We start from the raw sequence: 19656 nt of genomic DNA on the forward strand, positions 1-19656 counted from the left end.
AGTATTTGACCCCTCTGCAAAACATGACTTAGTACTTGGTGGCAAAACCCTTGTTGGCAAGCACAGAGGTCAGACGTTTCTTGTAGTTGGCCACCAGGTTTGCACACATCTCAGGAGGGATTTTGTCCCACTCCTCTTTGTAGATCTTCTCCAAGTCATTAAGGTAAAATGATAAACTCTGACCTCTGTGATTGCCAACAAGGGTTTTGCCACCAAGTACTAAGTCATGTTTTGCAGAGGGGTCAAATACTTATTTCCCTCATTAAAATGCAAATCAATTTATAACATTTTTAACATGCGTTTTTCTGGATTTTTTTTGTTGTTATTCTGTCTCAATGTTCAAATAAACCTACCATTAAAATTATAGACTGATAATTTCTTTGTCAGTGGGCAAACGTACAAAATCAACAGGGGATCAAATACTTTTTTCCCTTACTGTACACATCATTTTGCATGCCACACAACCCCAGGCAATATTAGTAGCCTAGTCAAACTGCATGCTGTGCGCAACTTGGCACGCCCACCAACGAGAGGCAGGCCCCGATCTGACACATCTACGTGTCACAGGGTAGCATTCAAATGTTTGTAAAATTGCTTGCACAATCTTAGTCTTGATTAGTTGAGTGACAACCAGTGTAATTTGATAGGTTCTTTTTATATAATGTTCTTTTGAAAATGGTGTTTTACCTGAATAAAAGTTGCTTAAGCTACTGCCGGAGACACAACTCATCTGGTTATACATGCTGATCAGGGTTTACATTACATTTTATTTCCATTGTTCAGGTTCACCATCAGCAATAATTGTGCTAGTTTTGCTTGAAGCAATCAGTATATGGTCATTTGTAGATATACAGGGTAAAGTTGATCATTTCATAACGAGGACAGCAATCACTTTTTTCTACCCGCACTGCACGGTTGAAGTGGCAGAAGAAGAGAATCTCACTAACCATTTGATTATTAGATGGGGGTGGAATCCAAAGTTGTGCTATATATTCATTGGCTATGTCATAGCTAATGTTTACAGATAAATGTTGATACATTACTTGCTGTAACACTTGTAATCTGCAAAAATGACATTCATTAGTGGGTGATGGTGGGGGGGAGACAAAAAGCAAACATTGCCCCCCAACTGGTAGTGTGTTGGTAAATGCCAAGTTTCCCTTATGGCTCAGCTCAGGTGCCTACATCCACCATATACACTACCGTTCAAAAGTTAGGGGTCACTTAGAAATGTCCTTGTTTTTAAAAGAAAAGCATATCTTCATAATGGGCCTCTCTACACCTATCAGCAACCATCACTCCTGTGTTCCATTGGCACGTTGTGTTAGCTAATCAAAGTTTATCATTTTAAAAAGCTAATTGGTCATTGGAAAACCCTTTTGCAATTATGTTAGCACAGCTGAAAACTGTTGTGCTTATTAATAAAGAAGCAATAAAACTGGCCTTCTTTAGACTAGTTGAGAATCTGGAGCATCAGCATTTGTGGGCAGGCTCAAAATGGCCAGAAACAAAGGACTTTCTTCTGAAACTCATCAGTCTATTCTTGTTCTGAGAAACAGACGCCTCACAAGTCCTCAACTGGCAGCTTCAATAAATAGTACCTGCAAAACACCAGTCTCAACGTCAACAGTGAAGAGGTGACTCCAGGATGCTGGCCTTCTAGGCAGAGTTGCAAAGAAAAAGCCATATCTCAGACTGGCCAATAAAAATAAAAGATTAAAATTGGCAAAAGAACACAGACACTGGACAGAGGAACTCTGCCTAGAAGGCCAGCATCCCGGAGTCGCCTCTTCACTGTTGAAGTTGAGACTGGTGTTTTGCGGGTACTATTTAATGAAGCTGCCAGTTGAGGACTTGTGAGGCGTCTGTTTCTCAAAACAAGAATAGACTGACGAGTTTCAGAAGAAAGTCCTTTGTTTCTGGCCATTTTGAGCCTGTAATTGAACCCACAAATGCTGATGCTCCAGATACTCAACTAGTCTAAAGAAGGCCAGTTTTCAGCTGTGCTAACATACTTGCAAAAGGGTTTTCTAATGATCAATTAGCCTTTTAAAATGATAAACGTGCCAATGGAACACAGGAGTGATGGTTGCTGATAGCTGTACAGAGGCCCATTATGTAGATATTCCATAAAAAGCGATAGTCATTTACAATATTAAAAATGTCTACACTGTATTTCTGATCAATTTGATGTCATTTTAATGGACAAAAAATGTGCTTTTCTTTTAAAAACAAGGACATTTCTAAGTGACCCCAAACTTTTGAACGGTAGTGTATATGGTGGATGTAGGCATCTGAGCTGAGCCATAAAGGAAACTGGGCATCTACCAACACACTACCAGTTGGGGGTCAATGTTTGCTTTTTGAATGTGTTTATGAAACAAATGTTAGTGCATCGAACCGAATCTTTTCAAACAGAAAAGTATCGTTCCTGTATCGGAGCCCTTGTATCGAATCATCTTGAAAGGGAAAGATGCACATCTCTAGTAAAACCTAAGACGTCCTCGTTGGTGTGAAAGAATGACCTTCATTCACCCATCTCCTGTCCTGTTCCCTGTATCTCTGTCACTCCAGGCCAAGGACATCATGAGCAACTACCAGACTGGGGTTCTGGAGAACTCTGCCAAGATGCTGCTGCTCTTCCACCTGATTGATGAGAGTGTGAGCAGAGGAGACAAGATCCTGGTCTTCAGGTTGGACCTCTTCCTATGTCTGACATAGAACACTTCATCCAAACACTCCCTATGAGCATAGTCATACTTAGACTTTATTGTCGTTAGAGAGACTGGAAATGTGTATTTTTGTTTTTCACCTCGAAGTATCCATGTGATACTAACTGACGTGTGTGTGTGTGTGTGTGTGTGTGTGTGTGTGTGTGTGTGTGTGTGTGTGTGTGTGTGTGTGTGTGTGTGTGTGTGTGTGTGTGTGTGTGTGTGTGTGTGTGTGTGTGTGTGTGTGTGTGTCCATCAGTCAGAGCTTGTCCACCCTGACAGTCATTGAAGGCTTCCTGTCCAGACGGCCGTTGCCAGCAGGCCGAGTCTCCCCTGACAACCAAGGCCAGAACCAGACCTGGGTCCGCAACATCAACTACTACAGTGAGTCATCATCCATACAAACACACACACACGGCACGACCCTGTTCCCATGGCAACCACTACTACCCAGACTCTGTCATCATTATTCCCATGGCAACTCTTTGACTCTTCACTTGTGCTAGCTCAGCTGTGATTTGAACACAGATCCCACTAATGTACTCTGTTGTTCCAGACTATTAAACTAGTTTGCTTGTTTTCACAGCATCCTGTCCTGTGTAATATTTTGGCCTCAATCCGCTAACTGAACAAATCTACTCTCACTTATGGTCTCTAATCTCAATCAGTCTTTCTGTGATTCCTCATATCCTATATAGGGATGCACGATATATCGGTGAACATATCGGAATCGGCCGATATTAGCTAAAAATACCAACATCCATATCGGCCCGATGTCTAGTTTAACGCCAATGTTAAAAACCGATGTCAAAGCTACCGTGCATTAGAGGTCGACCGATTAATCGGAATGGCCGATTAATTAGGGCCGATTTCAAGTTTTCATAGCAATCGGTAAACGGCATTTTTGGACACCGATCATGGCCGATTACATTGCACTCCACAAGGAGACTGCGTGGCAGGCTTGACTACCTGTTATGTGAGTGCAGCAAGGAGCTAAGGTAAGGTGCTAGCTAGCATTAAACGTATTTTATAAAATACAATCAATCTTAACATAATTACTAGTTAACTACACATGGTTGATGATATTACTAGTTTATCTAGCTTGTCCTGCGTTGCATACAATCGATGCGGTGCCTGTTCATTTATCATTGAATCACAGCCTACTTCGCCAAACGAGTGATTTAACAAGCGCATTCACGAAAAAAGCACTGTCGTTGCACCAATGTGCCTAACCATAAACATCAATGCCTTTCTTAAAATCAATACACAAGTATATATTTTTAAACCTGCATATTTAGTTAATATTGCCTGCTAACATTAATTTCTTTTAACTAGGGAAATTGTGTCACTTCTCTTGCGTTCTGTGCAACAGAGTCAGTGTATATGCAGCAGTTTGGGCCGCCTGGCTCGTTGCGAACTATGTGAAGACCATTTCTTCCTAACAAAGATAGCCAACTTCGCCAAACGGGGGATGATTTAACAAAAGCGCATTTGCGAAAAAAGCACAATCGTTGCACGCATGTACCTAACCATAAACATCAATGCCTTTCTTAAAATCAATACACAGAAGTATATTTTATTAAACCTGCATATTTAGTTAAAAGAAATCCAGTTTAGCAGGCAATATTAAATTAGGGAAATTGTGTCACTTCTCTTGCGTTCATTGCACGCAGAGTCAGGGTATATGCAACAGTTTGGGCAGTCTGGCTGGTTGCGAACTAATTTGCCAGATTTTTTACGTAAGTATGACATAACATTGAAGGTTGTGCAATGTAACAGGAATATTTAGACTTATGGATGCCACCCGTTAGATAAAATACGGAACGGTTCCGTATTTCACTGAAAGAATAAATGTTTTGTTTTCGAAATGATAGTTTCCGGATTTCACCATATTAATGACCTACGGCTCGTATTTCTGTGTGTTATTATGTTATAATTAAGTATATGATTTGATATTTGATAGAGCAGTCTGACTGAGCGGTGGTAGGCAAGGCAGCAGCAGGCTCGTAAGCATTCATTCAAACAGCACTTTTGTGCGTTTGCCAGCAGCTCTTCGCTGTGCTTCAAGCATTGAGCTTTTTATGACTTTAAGCCTATCAACTCTCGAGCTAGTTAGCGGGGTGCACGCTAATAGCGTTTCAATCGGTGATGTCACTCGCTCTGAGACCTTGAAGTAGTTGTTCCCCTTGCTATGCAAGGGCCGCGGCTTTTGTGGAGCGATGGGTAACGATGCTTCGAGGGTAGCTGTTGATGTGTTCCTGATTCGAGCCCAGGTAGGGGCGAGGAGAGGGACGGAAGCTATACTGTTACCCTGGCAATACTAAAGTGCCTATAAGAACATCCAATAGTCAAAGGTATATGAAATACAAATGGTATAGAGAGAAATAGTCCTATAATTCCTATAATAACTACAACCTAAAACTTCTTACCTGGGAATGTTGAAGACTCATGTTAAAAGGAACCACTAGCTTTCATATGTTCACATGTTCTGAGCAAAGAACTTAAACGTTACCTTTTTTACATGGCACATATTGCATTTTTACTTTCTTCTCAAACACTTTGTTTTTGCATTATTTAAACCAAATTGAACATGTTTGATGATTTATTTGAGGCTAAATTGATTTTATTGATGTATTTATATTATTTAAACTAAAAGTGTTCATTCAGTATTGTTGTAATTGTCATTATTACAAATAAATAAATACATTTAAAAAATCGACCGATTAATCGGTATCGGCTTTTTTTGGTCCTCCAATAATCGGTATCGGCGTTGAAAAATCATAATCAGTCGACCTCTACCGTGCATACCTATATAACGTAATGACGCCATGTCAATATTGCACTACACGTGCAACACAGCATTCCTAAACTAACCCACAATGTCTGCTGTGTGGATCGAGCAGTCAACAAGTTGAGCAGTCATTTGAAAGAGTAAGAAAAGTTAAGCAAGACAACTCAAAGGCGAAATCCATTAAAGCCAAGATAATGGTATTCATTGCCCTTGACAATCAACCATTCTCTATCATGGGTGATGTTGGCTTTCGCCGACTGGTCGAACACCGGTACATACTACCAAGTGCGCTATTTTTCAGTTGCCCTACCGGAGTTACACAGTAATAACGTCACTGCTATTAGCTTCACGACATACATACTATTGAATGCTGTTTGGGTCTTTGCCTGTCAAAAAAGATACAGTAGCACTGTCAAAGCTTTACAAAAAGTCTGCAAACAAGTAAATACGGGCCACGAACGATGTGTTTACAATACCACGTTGGTAATAAAGCATCATTTGTTGGACCGCAACTTCTGGGGCAGCTAGCTTTAGCTTGGTACCTTGCTAGCACCAATACAACCAGCCTGAAAACAATGACCCATAGAAACTGCAGTCATTTTCATTATTCTTAGCAATGATTTAGGAATCCTTGTGAGTAAGTATTAGCTAGGTTGCCACTTGTTGTTCGCCTATTGAAATTGAACTTCAGTTCATGAAAATAAATAGCTAGCCAACTACTTAACCCTGTTGCCCAAAGCTAACGTTATTTTATTTATTTATTTTTTATTTCACCTTTATTTAACCAGGTAGGCAAGTTGAGAACAAGTTCTCATTTACAATTGTGACCTGGCCAATATAAAGCAAAGCAGTTTGACAACATATAACACAGAGTTACACATGGAGTAAAACAAACATACAGTCAATAATACAGTAGAAAAATAAGTCTATATACAATGTGAGCAAATGAGGTGAGATAAGGGAGGTAAAGGCAAAAAGGCCATGTTGGCAAAATAAATACAATATACAGTGAGGGGAAAAAGTATTTGATCCCCTGCTGATTTTGTACGTTTGCCCACTGACAAAGAAATGATCAGTCTATAATTTTAATGGTAGGTTTATTTGAACAGTGAGAGACAATAACAACAAAAAATCCAGAAAAACGCATGTCACAAATGTTATAAAATGATTTGCATTTTAATGAGGAAAATAAGTATTTGACCCCTCTGCAAAACATGACTTAGTACTTGGTGGCAAAACCCTTGTTGGCAAGCACAGAGGTCAGACGTTTCTTGTAGTTGGCCACCAGGTTTGCACACATCTCAGGAGGGATTTTGTCCCACTCCTCTTTGCAGATCTTCTCCAAGTTATTAAGGTTTCGAGGCTGACGTTTGGCAACACGAACCTTCAGCTCCCTCCACAGATTTTATATGGGATTAAGGTCTGGAGACTGGCTAGGCCACTCCAGGACCTTAATGTGCTTCTTCTTGAGCCGCTCCTTTGTTGCCTTGGCCGTGTGTTCTGGGTCATTGTCATGCTGGAATACCCATCCACGACCCATTTTCAATGCCCTGGCTGAGGGAAAGAGGTTCTCACCCAAGATTTGACGGTACATGGCCCCGTCCATCGTCCCTTTGATGCGGTCCTGTCCCCTTAGCAGAAAAACACCCCCAAACAGAATGTTTCCACCTCCATGTTTGATGGTGGGGATGGTGTTCTTGGGGTCATAGGCAGCATTCCTCCTCCTCCAAACACAGCGAGTTGAGTTGATGCCAAAGAGCTCCATTTTGGTCTCATCTGACCACAACACTTTCACCCAGTTTTCTTCTGAATCATTCAGATGTTCATTGGTAAACTTCCGACGGGCATGTATATGTGCTTTCTTGAGCAGGGGGACCTAGCGGGCGCTGCAGGATTTCAGTCCTTCACGGCGTATTGTGTTACCAATTGTTTTCTTGGTGATTATGGTCCCAGCTGCCTTTAGATCATTGACAAGATCCTCCCGTGTAGTTCTGGGCTGATTCCTCACTATTCTCATGATCATTGCAACTCCACGAGGTGAGATCTTGCATGGAGCCCCAGGCCGAGGGAGATTGACAGTTCTTTTGTGTTTCTTCCATTTGCGAATCATCGCATCAACTGTTGTCACCTTCTCACCAAGCTGCTTGTCGATGGTCTTGTAGCCCATTCCAGCCTTGTGTAGGTCTACAATCTTGTCCCTGACATCCTTGGAGAGCTCTTTGGTCTTGGCCATGGTGGAGAGTTTGGAATCTGATTGATTGATTGCTTCTGTGGACAGGTATCTTTTATACAGGTAACAAACTGAGATTAGGAGCACTCCCTTTAAGAGTGTGCTCCTAATCTCAGCTCGTTACCTGTACAAAAGACACCTGGGAGCCAGAAATCTTTCTTATTGAGAGGGGGTGAAATACTTATTTCCCTCATTAAAATGCAAATCAATTTATAACATTTTTGACATGCGTTTTTCTGAATTTTTTTGTTGTTATTCTGTCTCTCACTGTTCAAATAAACCTACCATTAAAATTATAGGCTGATAATTTCTTTGTCAGTGGGCAAACGTACAAAATCAGCAGGGGATCAAATACTTTTTTCCCTCACTGTAGCAAGTAAAACACTGGAATGGTAGATTTGTAGTAGAAGAAAGTGCAAAGTAGAAATAGAAATAATGGGGTGCAAAGGAACAAAATAAATAAATACAGTAGGGGAAGAGGTAGTTGTTTGGGCTAAATTATAGATGGGCTATGTGCAGGTGCAGTGATCTGATAGCTGCTCTGACAGCTGGTGCTTAAAGCTAGTGAGGGAGATGAGTGTTTCCAGTTTCAGAGATTATTGTAGTTCGTTCCAGTCATTGGCAGCAGAGAACTGGAAGGAGACACGGCCAAAGGAGGAATTGGCTTTGGGGGTGACCAGAGAGCTATACCAGCTGGAGCGCGTGCTACAGGTGGGTGCTGCTATGGTGACCAGTGAGCGGAGATAAGGGGGGACTTTACCTAGCAGGGTCTTGTAGATGACCCGGAGCCAGTGGGTTTGGCGATGATTATGAAGCGAGGGCCAGCCAACGAGAGCGTATAGGTCGCAGTGTTGGGTAGTATATGGGGCTTTGGTGACAAAACGGATGGCACTGTGATAGACTGCATCCAGTTTGTTGAGTAGGGTATTGGAGGCTATTTTGTAAATTACATCGCCGAAGTCGAGGATCGGTAGGATGGTCAGTTTTACGAGGGTATGTTTGGCAGCATGAGTGAAGGATGCTTTGTTGCGAAATAGGAAGCCAATTCTAGATTTAACTTTGGATTGGAGATGTTTGATGTGAGTCTGGAAGGAGAGTTTACAGTCTAACCAGACACCTAGGTATTTGTAGTTGTCCACATATTCTAAGTCAGAACCGTCCAGAGTAATGATGCTGGACAGGCGGGCAGCTGCAGGCAGCGATCGGTTGAAGAGCATGCATTTAGTTTTACTTGTATTTAGGAGCAGTTGGAGGCCACGGAAGGAGAGTTGTATGGCATTGAAACTCGTCTAGAGGGTTGTTAACACAGTGTCCAAAGAAGGGCCAGAAGTATACAGAATGGTGTCGTCTGCGTAGAGGTGGATCAGAGACTCACCAGCAGCAAGAGCGACATCATTGATCTATACAGAGAAAAGAGTTGGCCCAAGAATTGAACCCTGTGGCACCCCCATAGAGACTGCCAGAGGTTCGGACAACAGGCCCTCCGATTTGACACACTGAACTCTATCAGAGAAGTAGTTGGTGAACCAGGCGAGGCAATCATTTGAGAAACCAAGGCCATTGAGTCTGCCGATGAGGATGTGGTGATTGACAGAGTCGAAAGCTTTGGCCAGGTCAATGAATACGGCAGCACAGTATTGTTTCTTATCGATGGCGATTACGGTATCGTTTAGGACCTTGAGCGTGGCTGAGGTGCACCCATAACCAGCTCTGAAACCAGATTGCATAGTGGAGAAGGTGCGGTGGGATTCGAAATGGTCGGTAATCTGTTTGTTGACTTGGCTTTCGAAGACCTTAGAAAGGCAGGGTAGGATAGATATAGGTCTGTAGCAGTTTGGGTCAAGAGTGTCCCCTCCTTTGAAGAGGGGGATGACAGCAGCTGCTTTCCAATCTTTGGGAATCTCAGACGACACGAAAGAGAGGTTGAACAGGCTAGTAATAGGAGTTGCAACAATTTCGGCAGATAATTTTAGAAAGAAAGGGTCCAGATTGTCTAGCCCGGCTGATTTGTATGGGTCCAAATTTTGCAGCTCTTTCAGAACATCAGCTGAATGGATTTGGGAGAAGGAGAAATGGGGAAGGCTTGGGCGAGTAGCTGTGGGGGGTGCAGTGCTGTTGACTGCAGTTGGGGTAGCCAGGTGGAAAGCATGGCCAGCCATAGAAAAATGCTTATTGAAATTCTCAATTATAGTGGGTTTATCGTGTGTGACAGAGTTTCCTATCCTCAGTGCAGTGGGCAGTTGGGAGGAGGTGTTCTTATTCTCCATGGACTTTACAGTGTCCCAGAACTTTTTTGAGTTTGTGTTGCAGGAAGCAAATTTCTACTTGAAAAAGCTAGCCTTGGCTTTTCTAACTGCCTGTGTATATTGGTTTCTAACTTCCCTGGAAAGTTGCATATCACGGGGGCTGTTCGATGCTAATGCAGAACGCCACAGGATGTTTTTGTGTTGGTTAAGGGCAGTCAGGTCTGGAGAGAACCAAGGGCTATATCTGTTCCTGGTTCTACATTTCTTGAATGGGGCATGCTTATTTAAGATGGCGAGTAAGGCATTTAAAAAAAAAGAACCAGGCATCCTCTACTGACGGGATGAGGTCAATATCCTTCCAGGATACCCGGGCCAGGTTGATTAGAAAGGCTTGCTCGCTGAAATGTTTCAGGGAGCGTTTGACAGTGATGAGTGGAGGTCGTTTGACCGCTGACCCATTACGGATGCAGGCAATGAGGCAGTGATCGCTGAGATCTTTGTTGAAAACAGCAGAGGTGTATTTGGAGGGCAAGTTGGTTAGGATGATATCTATGAGGGTGCCCGTGTTTACGGCTTTGGGGTGGTACCTGGTGGGTTCATTAATAATTTGTGTGAGATTGAGGGCATCAAGCTTGGATTGTAGGATGGCTGGGGTGTTAAGCATGTCCCAGTTTAGGTCACCTAGCAGCACGAGCTCTGAAGATAGATGGGGGGCAATCAGTTCACATATGGTGTCCAGAGCACAGCTGGGGGCCGAGGGGGGTCTGTAGCAGACGGCAACGGTAAGAGACTTGTTTTTAGAGAGGTGGATTTTTAAAAGTAGAAGTTCAAATTGTTTGGGTACAGACCTGGATACTAGGACAGAACTCTGCGAGAGGCTATCTCTGCAGTAGATTGCAACACCGCCCCCTTTGGCCGTTCTATCTTGTCTGAAAACGTTGTAGTTAGGGATGAAGATTTCAGAGTTTTTGGTGGACTTCCGAAGCCAGGATTCAGACACGGCTAGGACATCCGGGTTGGCAGAGTGCTAAAGCAGTGAATAAAACAAACTTAGGGAGGTTATAAGCAGCCAGCTAGCTTCATCTGGCTAGTGATGCTTGACCGGACCGTGTTATGTGTTGTGAAGCTAGCCACAATAAGGATTAGGCACAATAGTGGAATTTGCGGTTTGCCTTGATAATAAAAGTATGTAATTGACAGTGATGCAAATGAATACAAATAGTAGAATTGGGCATAATTCTACTATTTGTATTCATTTGCCTCACTGTCAATTACATACTTTTATTTTGAAGGCGAACTGCAAAGTCCACTATTGTGGCGAATCCTTATTGTGGCTAGCTTCACATAGATGGGTCTGACCACCATTAATCAAATAAGATCTGTCTTATAAATTAGGGTAATTTTAGATGATGACACCTAGCTATGTAGTTAGCTAGCTAACTATAGCTACTGAAACAGATTGTCGTTTTGCTATGTTTTGTGGAAGAACATTGTTTGCATCCATGAGCTAGCTAGCTTTTTTTTATGACCAGCACTGTAGGTGCGCGAGACAACTTTACCAGCATCATAGCATACGTATCAATGAATCGTTGTGACATGAAATACGTGTGATTGTGTAATACCTATGTAAAAGATTTATGAACGCGTTAAATTATTATGTGAAGTGCAGTCATATTCAGGTCCTGATTGGTCAACAAGCTTATTTGACACTTCAAATAGTGTTAGTTGACACGTCAAATAGTGTTAGTTGATGTGTATCTTTTTTGACATGCAAAGACCCAAACGGCGTTCCATAGAAACCCTGGTTGGGAATGAATCGACTGAATAAATGATCAATGAAACAGCACAGCAAGTAAGTGAAAGAAATAGGTTTTGATTATGTTTTACTGGTAATGGGGACATATGTAAATGCCAACAAAATAACTTTCTGGTGTGTGTGTGTGTGTGTAACCTTTATTTAACTAGGCAAGTCAGTTAAGAACAAATTCTTATTTGCAATGACGGCCCGGACGACCCTGGGCCAATTGTGTGCCGCACTATGGGACTCCCAATCACGGCCGGATGTGATACAGCCTGGATTCGAACCAGGGACTGTTGTTACACCTCTTGCACTGAGATGCAGTGCCTTAGACCGGCTGTGTCCATGTGTGTGTGTTAACTATTTAACTGTATTAGAATGCTTAAAAGGCAGCTAAAAAAATTATATCGGTTATCGTATTGTTTTTTTTTTGGCAAGGAAAATATTGGATATCAGTATCGGCCAAAAATGTCATAGCGGTGCATCACTATCCTATCTCCTCGCCTCCTTCTCAAATGTCTTGTAAGGAAAGGTCCAGGGTCTCCATCAGATCTTCTCCAATGGGTTTGGAAATGGAGGCAATAAGAGACAATGTGAGGAATTGATGAAAGATGAATTAAGAAAGAGCCATGCTTTTTCTCAGCCATCAATCTCTGGGTTCATTATTTAAATCTACTGCCCCCTACTGGATTGGCTACCACACTACACTAGATAGTGTCTTTGTGTCCGAAATGGCACCATATTCCCTAAATAGTGCACTACTTTTGGCCAGAGCCCTATATGAGCCCTGTTCAAAAGTAGTGCACTACAGAGGGAATAGAGTGCCATTTGGGACATCACCTATTTGTCTTTAATCGCCCCATGATACTGATGTAGTGAATGTGTCGGTTGTCTCCCCCAGGGTTGGATGGGAGTACGTCTGCCTCTGAGAGAGAGAAACTCATCAACCAGTTCAACGACCCAGAGAACACCTCCACATGGGTCTTCCTCTTGTCAACAAGGTAATAGACTGTACAGACACACTGATACACACACTGATACACACACATAGAAATGTAAGTGAAATAGCTGTGGTCTGATGAGCTCTGACCCTTCTAGTAATTATATTTCTATGCTTATATATTCTTCACTCAAATACACAACAAACGCTCTGTTTACTACACAGGCAGCCCAATTATGATTATTTTTTTCACTAATTGGTCTTTTGAACAATCAGAACAACTCCTGCCTATAATTGGACAAAATATCAGAATTGCGCTGCCTGTGTAAACACAGCCAAATACACTGAATTAGACACTCACGCACACAAAGATATTTATTCACATACATTGGATATATTCTCCCTTCCTTTCACATACACTTTGATCAGCCATTCACATACACAAACACACTTGTGCATTTTGTTAATAAGCCTGGGTTGTGACTTGCAGGGCGGGCTGCTTGGGGGTGAACCTAATCGGGGCCAACCGGGTGGTGGTATTTGACGCGTCATGGAACCCGTGTCACGATGCCCAGGCGGTGTGCCGGGTGTACCGCTACGGCCAGAAGAAGCGCTGCCACATCTACCGCCTGGTCTGTGACTTCACCCTGGAGAAGAAGATCTACGACCGACAGGTCTCCAAGCAGGGCATGTCTGGTAAGAGAGAGAGGGGGAGGTTAGGTTGGGAGAGTGGGGGGTGACGGTGCTCCTGTGTGTGTGACAGGGCATGTCTGGTAAGAGAGTGTAGTGTGTGTGTGGTTAAATATATTGAATGTGGGATGGCATGATATTGAAGTTGAAATGCAAATGGCGGCATAGTACAGGGGAATCTCAGTGGTCAGTAACACACTGTGATTGGTTATGTCCAGTGGTCAGTAACACACTGTGATTGGTTGTGTCCAGACCGTGTGGTGGACGACCTGAACCCGGTACTGACTTTCACCCGCAAGGAGGTGGAGTCGCTGCTGCACTTTGCAGAGGAGGAGCCTGACCCGGCCAAAGCCCCTCTGCAATCTCATGAAGAGATGGAGACGGTCATCAGCCAAGCCTGTCAGATCTACCCCCACCTCATCACTAAAGTACACTCACTCACACATACACACACACACAGATACACACTCACACATATACACAGTTTATTAGGTACACCCGGTACTAGATTGGTGTACCTAATAAACTGACCACAAAATATATATATACACACCGTCATGTCATGGATAGTGTATTAATATGGTACACACACACACTAACATCCCTGTTGATCTGTACCCCACCAGGAACCCTTCCATCATGAGTCTCTGCTGGTGGACCGGAAGGAGTCCAAGCTTACTAAAGCAGAGAAGAGAGCTGCTAAGAAGAGCTATGAGGACGAGAAGCGTGCCTCTGTGCCCTACTCTCGCCCCTCCTACGCCCACTACTACCCAACCAGCGACCAGACTCTCACCAACATCCCAGCCTTCAACCAGCGCAACTGGCGAGTCGTCCAATGAATGCGTTATCCTACCCCTATCACACAGCATCCCTAACCAATCCTTCACCAGCGCTGTGTAAGCCTGTTAAGCAGGCCTAAACAACAGCCTATCCATACAAATGATCCTTCTAGCCTCCAAACTCTACCATGCCATCTGCAGCTATCATTAGTCTAGAAAACTGTCCCACATCAGACTGTGTAATGATATGATCCTCATGTGTTTTTGAATCCCCTAGGCGTCCCATAGCTCGGGGTGATGAGAAGCCTATGGCCAGCGTCCGGCCCGTCCAGTCCACCCCCATCCCTATGATGCCTCGCATGGCGGGCATGGGCATGGCCGGCTCCAGCTCCGGGGTCAGCTTCCCGGTCAACTACCTGCAGAAGGCCGGTGTCTATGTCCAGAGGATCGTCACTACCACTGGTACAATACATAGCCCTGCAAGGACAATAACGTTTTAATTGAATTGGTACTGATAGACACTGATACGCTTGGTAAGGATCCTGTTCATTAGGGCACATCGTGTCAAAACGTTTTGCCACGTACAATGAAAATTTGCATTTCTTATTGGACAAGGTCAGATGGTACTTCCCTGTTTCGGAGTGGTTTCTTTTGTTTTGTGCCTAATGAACACGACGGGTTAGGAGTTTTAGGAATAACTCCTGGTCTTGGTTCAGGTGAAATGCTTTGGGGCTGCATTAGGATAGACCACTGATATAGGATCTACGTCCCAAATGACACCCTATAGAGTGTATGCTACTTTTGACCAGGGCCTGTAGAGAATAGGGTGGTATTTGGGATACTCCCGTGGTATTGTTTGGAAATAATTGAACTCTTTCTGTTTGCCCCTTCAGATATAGTGATCCCTGGAGCCAACAGCACCACGGATGTCCAGGCACGTATCGGTGCAGGAGAGAGCATCCATGTGATCAAAGGGTCAAAAGGTGATAATAACATATACTGTAGAAGATGTACCTCATATCTACCTGCATGTGTAGTTCAATTAATTCTCTACATACTCTAATCGAAATACTGTGCACACCTTGGAGAGCGGTTTACAATATCCACATGGACACCTGAATTCCCAGGTTGTTATCTCATTTATATAAAGGGCTCGATACTTTAACCTAAGCATCAAAACTGACTGGTGCTTCCCTGCATGCTTATTTTTATGTTTCTTACTTTTCCTTATTTTTTCCTGAATATTTGTATAGTTTTAGTAGCTAATGTCATGAGAGGAGATCATTCAAGTAAGCATGTCATTGCATTGTGCACACTTCCCTCTATCCTGTGCATATGACAAATCAAGTTTGATTTGATATCCGCCATTAACTGCTGTCTTCCTCACAGGTACCTACATCAGGACCAATGACGGGAGGATTTTTGCCATCCGCTCAGGGAAGCTCAGCAGAGCAGTGCAGGGAGGATCTGCTACTAACAGAGGTGCACTATACATACACAAAGTACTTTACATTACATGATGAGGAATCCATGTGACAGGATATGACAAAACAAAGTGACTTGGTGTTCAGACTACATAGATAACCAGAGAGGACCTAGTCCGGAGCCCTGCGGGACACCTGTGGTGAGACAAGATCAACATGCTCAGTTATGGGAATAATGACTCTTTTTACCCTCCTCTTTGCCGCAGGTTCCCAGGCTTCCCTGCTCCACGCCATCGGTAACGGCTGTTTGTCTCCCATGGAGCGCCAGCGGCTGAGCCCCGACAGCGCATCGCGTCCCTCCACCCCCGAGAGCCCCGAGATTCTCAGAGAGCTAAGCCGCTACGCCGTCAACGTGGATACCGTCGCCATGGGCAACGAGCTGCCATCGGACATGGTTACAGGGGATGGAGAGGGAGGGAGCAGAACGCAGCAGTACAGTCAGAACACGGAGTCGGACCTCAGCCGGCAGCTCAGAGAGGACATCGGAATGAGCATCAGCGAGGCTCTGCGATGCTCCAAACGCAAGATGGCCGCAGCAGCGGGTGGACACAAGCAGGCGGGGGGCAAACGCAGCTCATCTGCAACCGGGTTCCCGGGTCTTTCCCTGGGTAGTGGAGGGCTCAGCTTCCCCCCCCTGAACCAGGCCCTGCTGGGGGGACACATGAGCCACCCGATGCTGATGGGAGGCAGCTCCTCGTCCCCGTTCCTCCAGTCAGCAGGACAGACTCTGGGAGACCTGCAGACCATGTTCCCCTCGGCAGGGGCGGATCTCCTCAGCCATGCCTCCTCAGCCACAGGAAACAATGGACACCTCCCCTCATCCTCTACCTCCTCCTTGTCCTCCACTTCTTTTTCCTCCACCATTAACACCATGCCCATGTCCTCGGCCTCAACATCCTCCTCCTCCTCCACCCTTCCCCCCTACCTGATGAACCCCAGCGTGACTGGTCTGCTGTCCCCAGGCTTCCCTCTGAACTACAGTCAGTCCCTGCTGCCTGAGCCCACGATGTACCCCAACACCCTGGGAGGAGGCCCGGCCAGCACTGGAGGAAGCTCCAGCTTCCTCTCCCACTTCCCATCTTCCCCCTCCAGCCTCCTGGGTGCAGCGCTCAGCCAGCCCGACTCCCACCAACTAGCCACGGAGAACGGTGGCAGCAGCTCGGACGATGATGTCATTGAGGTGACAGGACAATGAGCATTCTTAGACCCTGACAAACCCCCACCCCAGCTCTAACATGGCTAACCTTCATATCCCCCCTACACACACACACACAGACTCTCCCATGAGCGAATGAGTGAGAGAGAATGAGTTGTACCTCATGTGCTTACCAAGACAGAGTAACAAATCCTTATGCTGAATATCTTACTGAAGAAGAGACTGAAGATTTGCCCGAGCCCCTGAGGTTGGTGAGGCTGAGCACTAGAGACCATGGATGGGAATGGATTGACATTTTGTTGAGAGGGACCAGTTGAGATGAACATGGGGCTTCCAAGCACTCCCTCTCCGGCTATATCTTCTAGCATTGCCCGCCATCCCCTTATTAGACCCCCATGACGATCTCTGAGGCCAGTCAGGACACTGTCTGATCTGAGCTCACATCAGATGGAACTATGTAATCATCTGTTGGACTGTTTGCATAATATTTTTTTTTTTAAAGTGCTTTTAGAGTCGTTAGCTGTTTGCTAGATATTGTAGCGTCCCCCTGTTGGAAAGGATGACAAGACAATACAGTATATGTGACCTGGATGTTTTGATTCTACTAATATTCTAAACTGATCTTGTTGATATTTTGTAAATGGTGGTTATAATCATTAGTTGTTTATACAGAGAGTTCAGACTGGGCCAGGGTTGAGTTAAAAGTTCAAGGGGAAGGGTTGGATAGAGAGACGGTATGTTCTTATTATCAAGTTGTCATAATGACGGCGACGCCCTTAGCTTGGTTGCCGAGGCGGCCATTTGAGTTACTTTTATTTCAAAGAGAGACCTTAAAAGGTCAAATGAATGTACATCCATGTCAGCCTTTTGATAACACGGGGGCTGACCTGGGTGGGTTCGGACAATGTGTTCTCATTCGTTCGTTTAGCCTTAAACGACACTAAGGGGTCTTTTTCTTGAATCTTAGCATTTACACCTTTAGTACACCCTTTCCCCTTCGTAAAAACTTCAGACAGAACTACTGAGCATCCAGACAGGTTGGTGTCCAACTCAAGGGACAGGCTCCACTAGCTCTAGTCCAGAGCATTACGTGCAGCTTGCCAACACTCCGCAAGCTGGACATAACACCCTGGACCAGAGCTATAAAAACACTAAGACACTTGCACTATACAAATAGGGATATGGATCATATACAGTCACAAACAGTTTATAGATCTGGGCCCATATTTATCAAGTGTCTCATAGTATGAGTGCTGATCTAGAATCAGGTCCCCCTGTCCATCTAATGTTTTCATTATGATCTAAAAGGCAAAACTAACCCTAGATCAGCACTCCTTCTCTGAGACGCTTTTATAAATACAGGCCCTTAAAGCATCCATTGGAGCCATAGGTTTACTCTGTAGCATGACTGGGTGTATACCTGCAGAAAGCCACAACCATTTAGCTACAGTAGTTAACAATGACTACGGTAACCCACCATGGACTGTGGCCGTTTGTGTGGCGTAGTTAAGCCAGCCCGTTGTGTGGGTATGGATGGATTGATGGCCTTACCCAATGAGAAGCAAGCAGCACACAGGAGTAGCCTGTCTGAGGTAGCTAGGTGTATCCCTGACCGCACGGCAGACAGACAGTCCGTGTAAGTAGCTTCTCTCAGTAGTGTATCTCTGTAGCTCTACAGTGCTTTGGGTCTGTCTGTACTGGTCTGTGCTGTTCTGTGGTTGGTTGATACGTTTTTCTTTCTGTGATGTCATCTCAAAATCATAACGTGAGGGGAATGGATCGGGCCTCCAGGTTATTTTTCTCCACTGGAATTGTACATGGAACTCAAGTTGGGCTATATATATATATATATATATATATATATATATTACCCACGTTTGTGTCGAGTTTCAGTTTAGTCTCAACTCCCTATTCCACCTATTTGACGATAAAAGAATGGGGGATTCCACCACACCCCTCACAACCTCAACTCTACCCACCCACTACCGCTTACTTACCTGTCCTTATCCTTACAGCCTGTTTCTAGTCGATCATGTATGTTGGATGTTTTCCTCACCTCGCAACCTCCTTAACCTTTTTCTAGTTGGCCCGGTCTTGTGTCCATCAAATGATTCAGCCAATCATCCCAGTCCTTTTAATAGAGATGATTATTTCCTTGATGGAGGAAGAAGCCCCATCATCCCTCCCGATCAAAATTGTTTTACTGTGCTTCTTTTTTTGTTGTTTTAAGTGTCATCATGAGGAGAACGTGATCCATATGTTATTTTTAGTTTTTTTTAGTAGCAATGTTCTTTTTTTAACATCTTGATGTTGGCTCGCCTCTACTAGTTTGTCCTTTTATTTCAATGTATGAATTTACCAAAATTATTTATTTATAATGATCTAAATGAATTCATCTGTCTTTTTTTTTGTACATTATGGTCTCGTTTTTTATTCTCTTTTTATCCACGTTGATCTTTTCACCAGTGTCTGTGAAAGAGCAGACCAGTGTCGCAAACTGACTGTGAGAGATCAGGTCAGTCACCACATGTATCCAGCATAGAGGCGAGCATAAAATGACGACTGTGTTACTTTGTTAATATTATTTTAACAGTGAATAAACACTTATCTTGCGTTATTACATCATTTTGATTGTGTATTACACTGATGTGATGCTCTTTGCGCAGATGTTTTTTGAACATATATTCACATGGAAACACAAACCAATATGCTAAATGTATTTTTATTGAAATTGCAAGAATTATGTTCAACTCAACCTTCAATTGGACTCTTGCAGCTGGGAATCTGTGAAGGGTAATGGATTTGGATATGATGAAAAACTATGCGTATGT

At 43.9% G+C, this 19656-nt stretch overlaps 1 protein-coding gene across 1 annotated transcript in view; it reads left to right on the top strand.

The window, feature by feature from the left end:
- The window catches only part of LOC106583438 (helicase ARIP4), a 35181-nt gene extending 15736 nt beyond the window's left edge, over nucleotides 1-19445 (top strand). Inside the window, exons 13-22 of the mRNA XM_014167597.2 lie at nucleotides 2575-2693; nucleotides 2971-3095; nucleotides 12678-12777; nucleotides 13207-13412; nucleotides 13659-13834; nucleotides 14033-14229; nucleotides 14463-14647; nucleotides 15079-15168; nucleotides 15575-15667; nucleotides 15876-19445. Coding sequence (XP_014023072.2) covers nucleotides 2575-2693; nucleotides 2971-3095; nucleotides 12678-12777; nucleotides 13207-13412; nucleotides 13659-13834; nucleotides 14033-14229; nucleotides 14463-14647; nucleotides 15079-15168; nucleotides 15575-15667; nucleotides 15876-16864 — 2280 coding nt within the window. The 3' untranslated portion in view covers nucleotides 16865-19445. The remainder of the gene's footprint in view (nucleotides 1-2574; nucleotides 2694-2970; nucleotides 3096-12677; nucleotides 12778-13206; nucleotides 13413-13658; nucleotides 13835-14032; nucleotides 14230-14462; nucleotides 14648-15078; nucleotides 15169-15574; nucleotides 15668-15875) is intronic.
- The last annotated feature ends 211 nt before the right edge of the window (nucleotides 19446-19656 follow it).

This window comes from Salmo salar, chromosome ssa22 (assembly GCF_905237065.1).
Source record: "Salmo salar chromosome ssa22, Ssal_v3.1, whole genome shotgun sequence".
Taxonomy (NCBI): domain Eukaryota; kingdom Metazoa; phylum Chordata; class Actinopteri; order Salmoniformes; family Salmonidae; genus Salmo; species Salmo salar.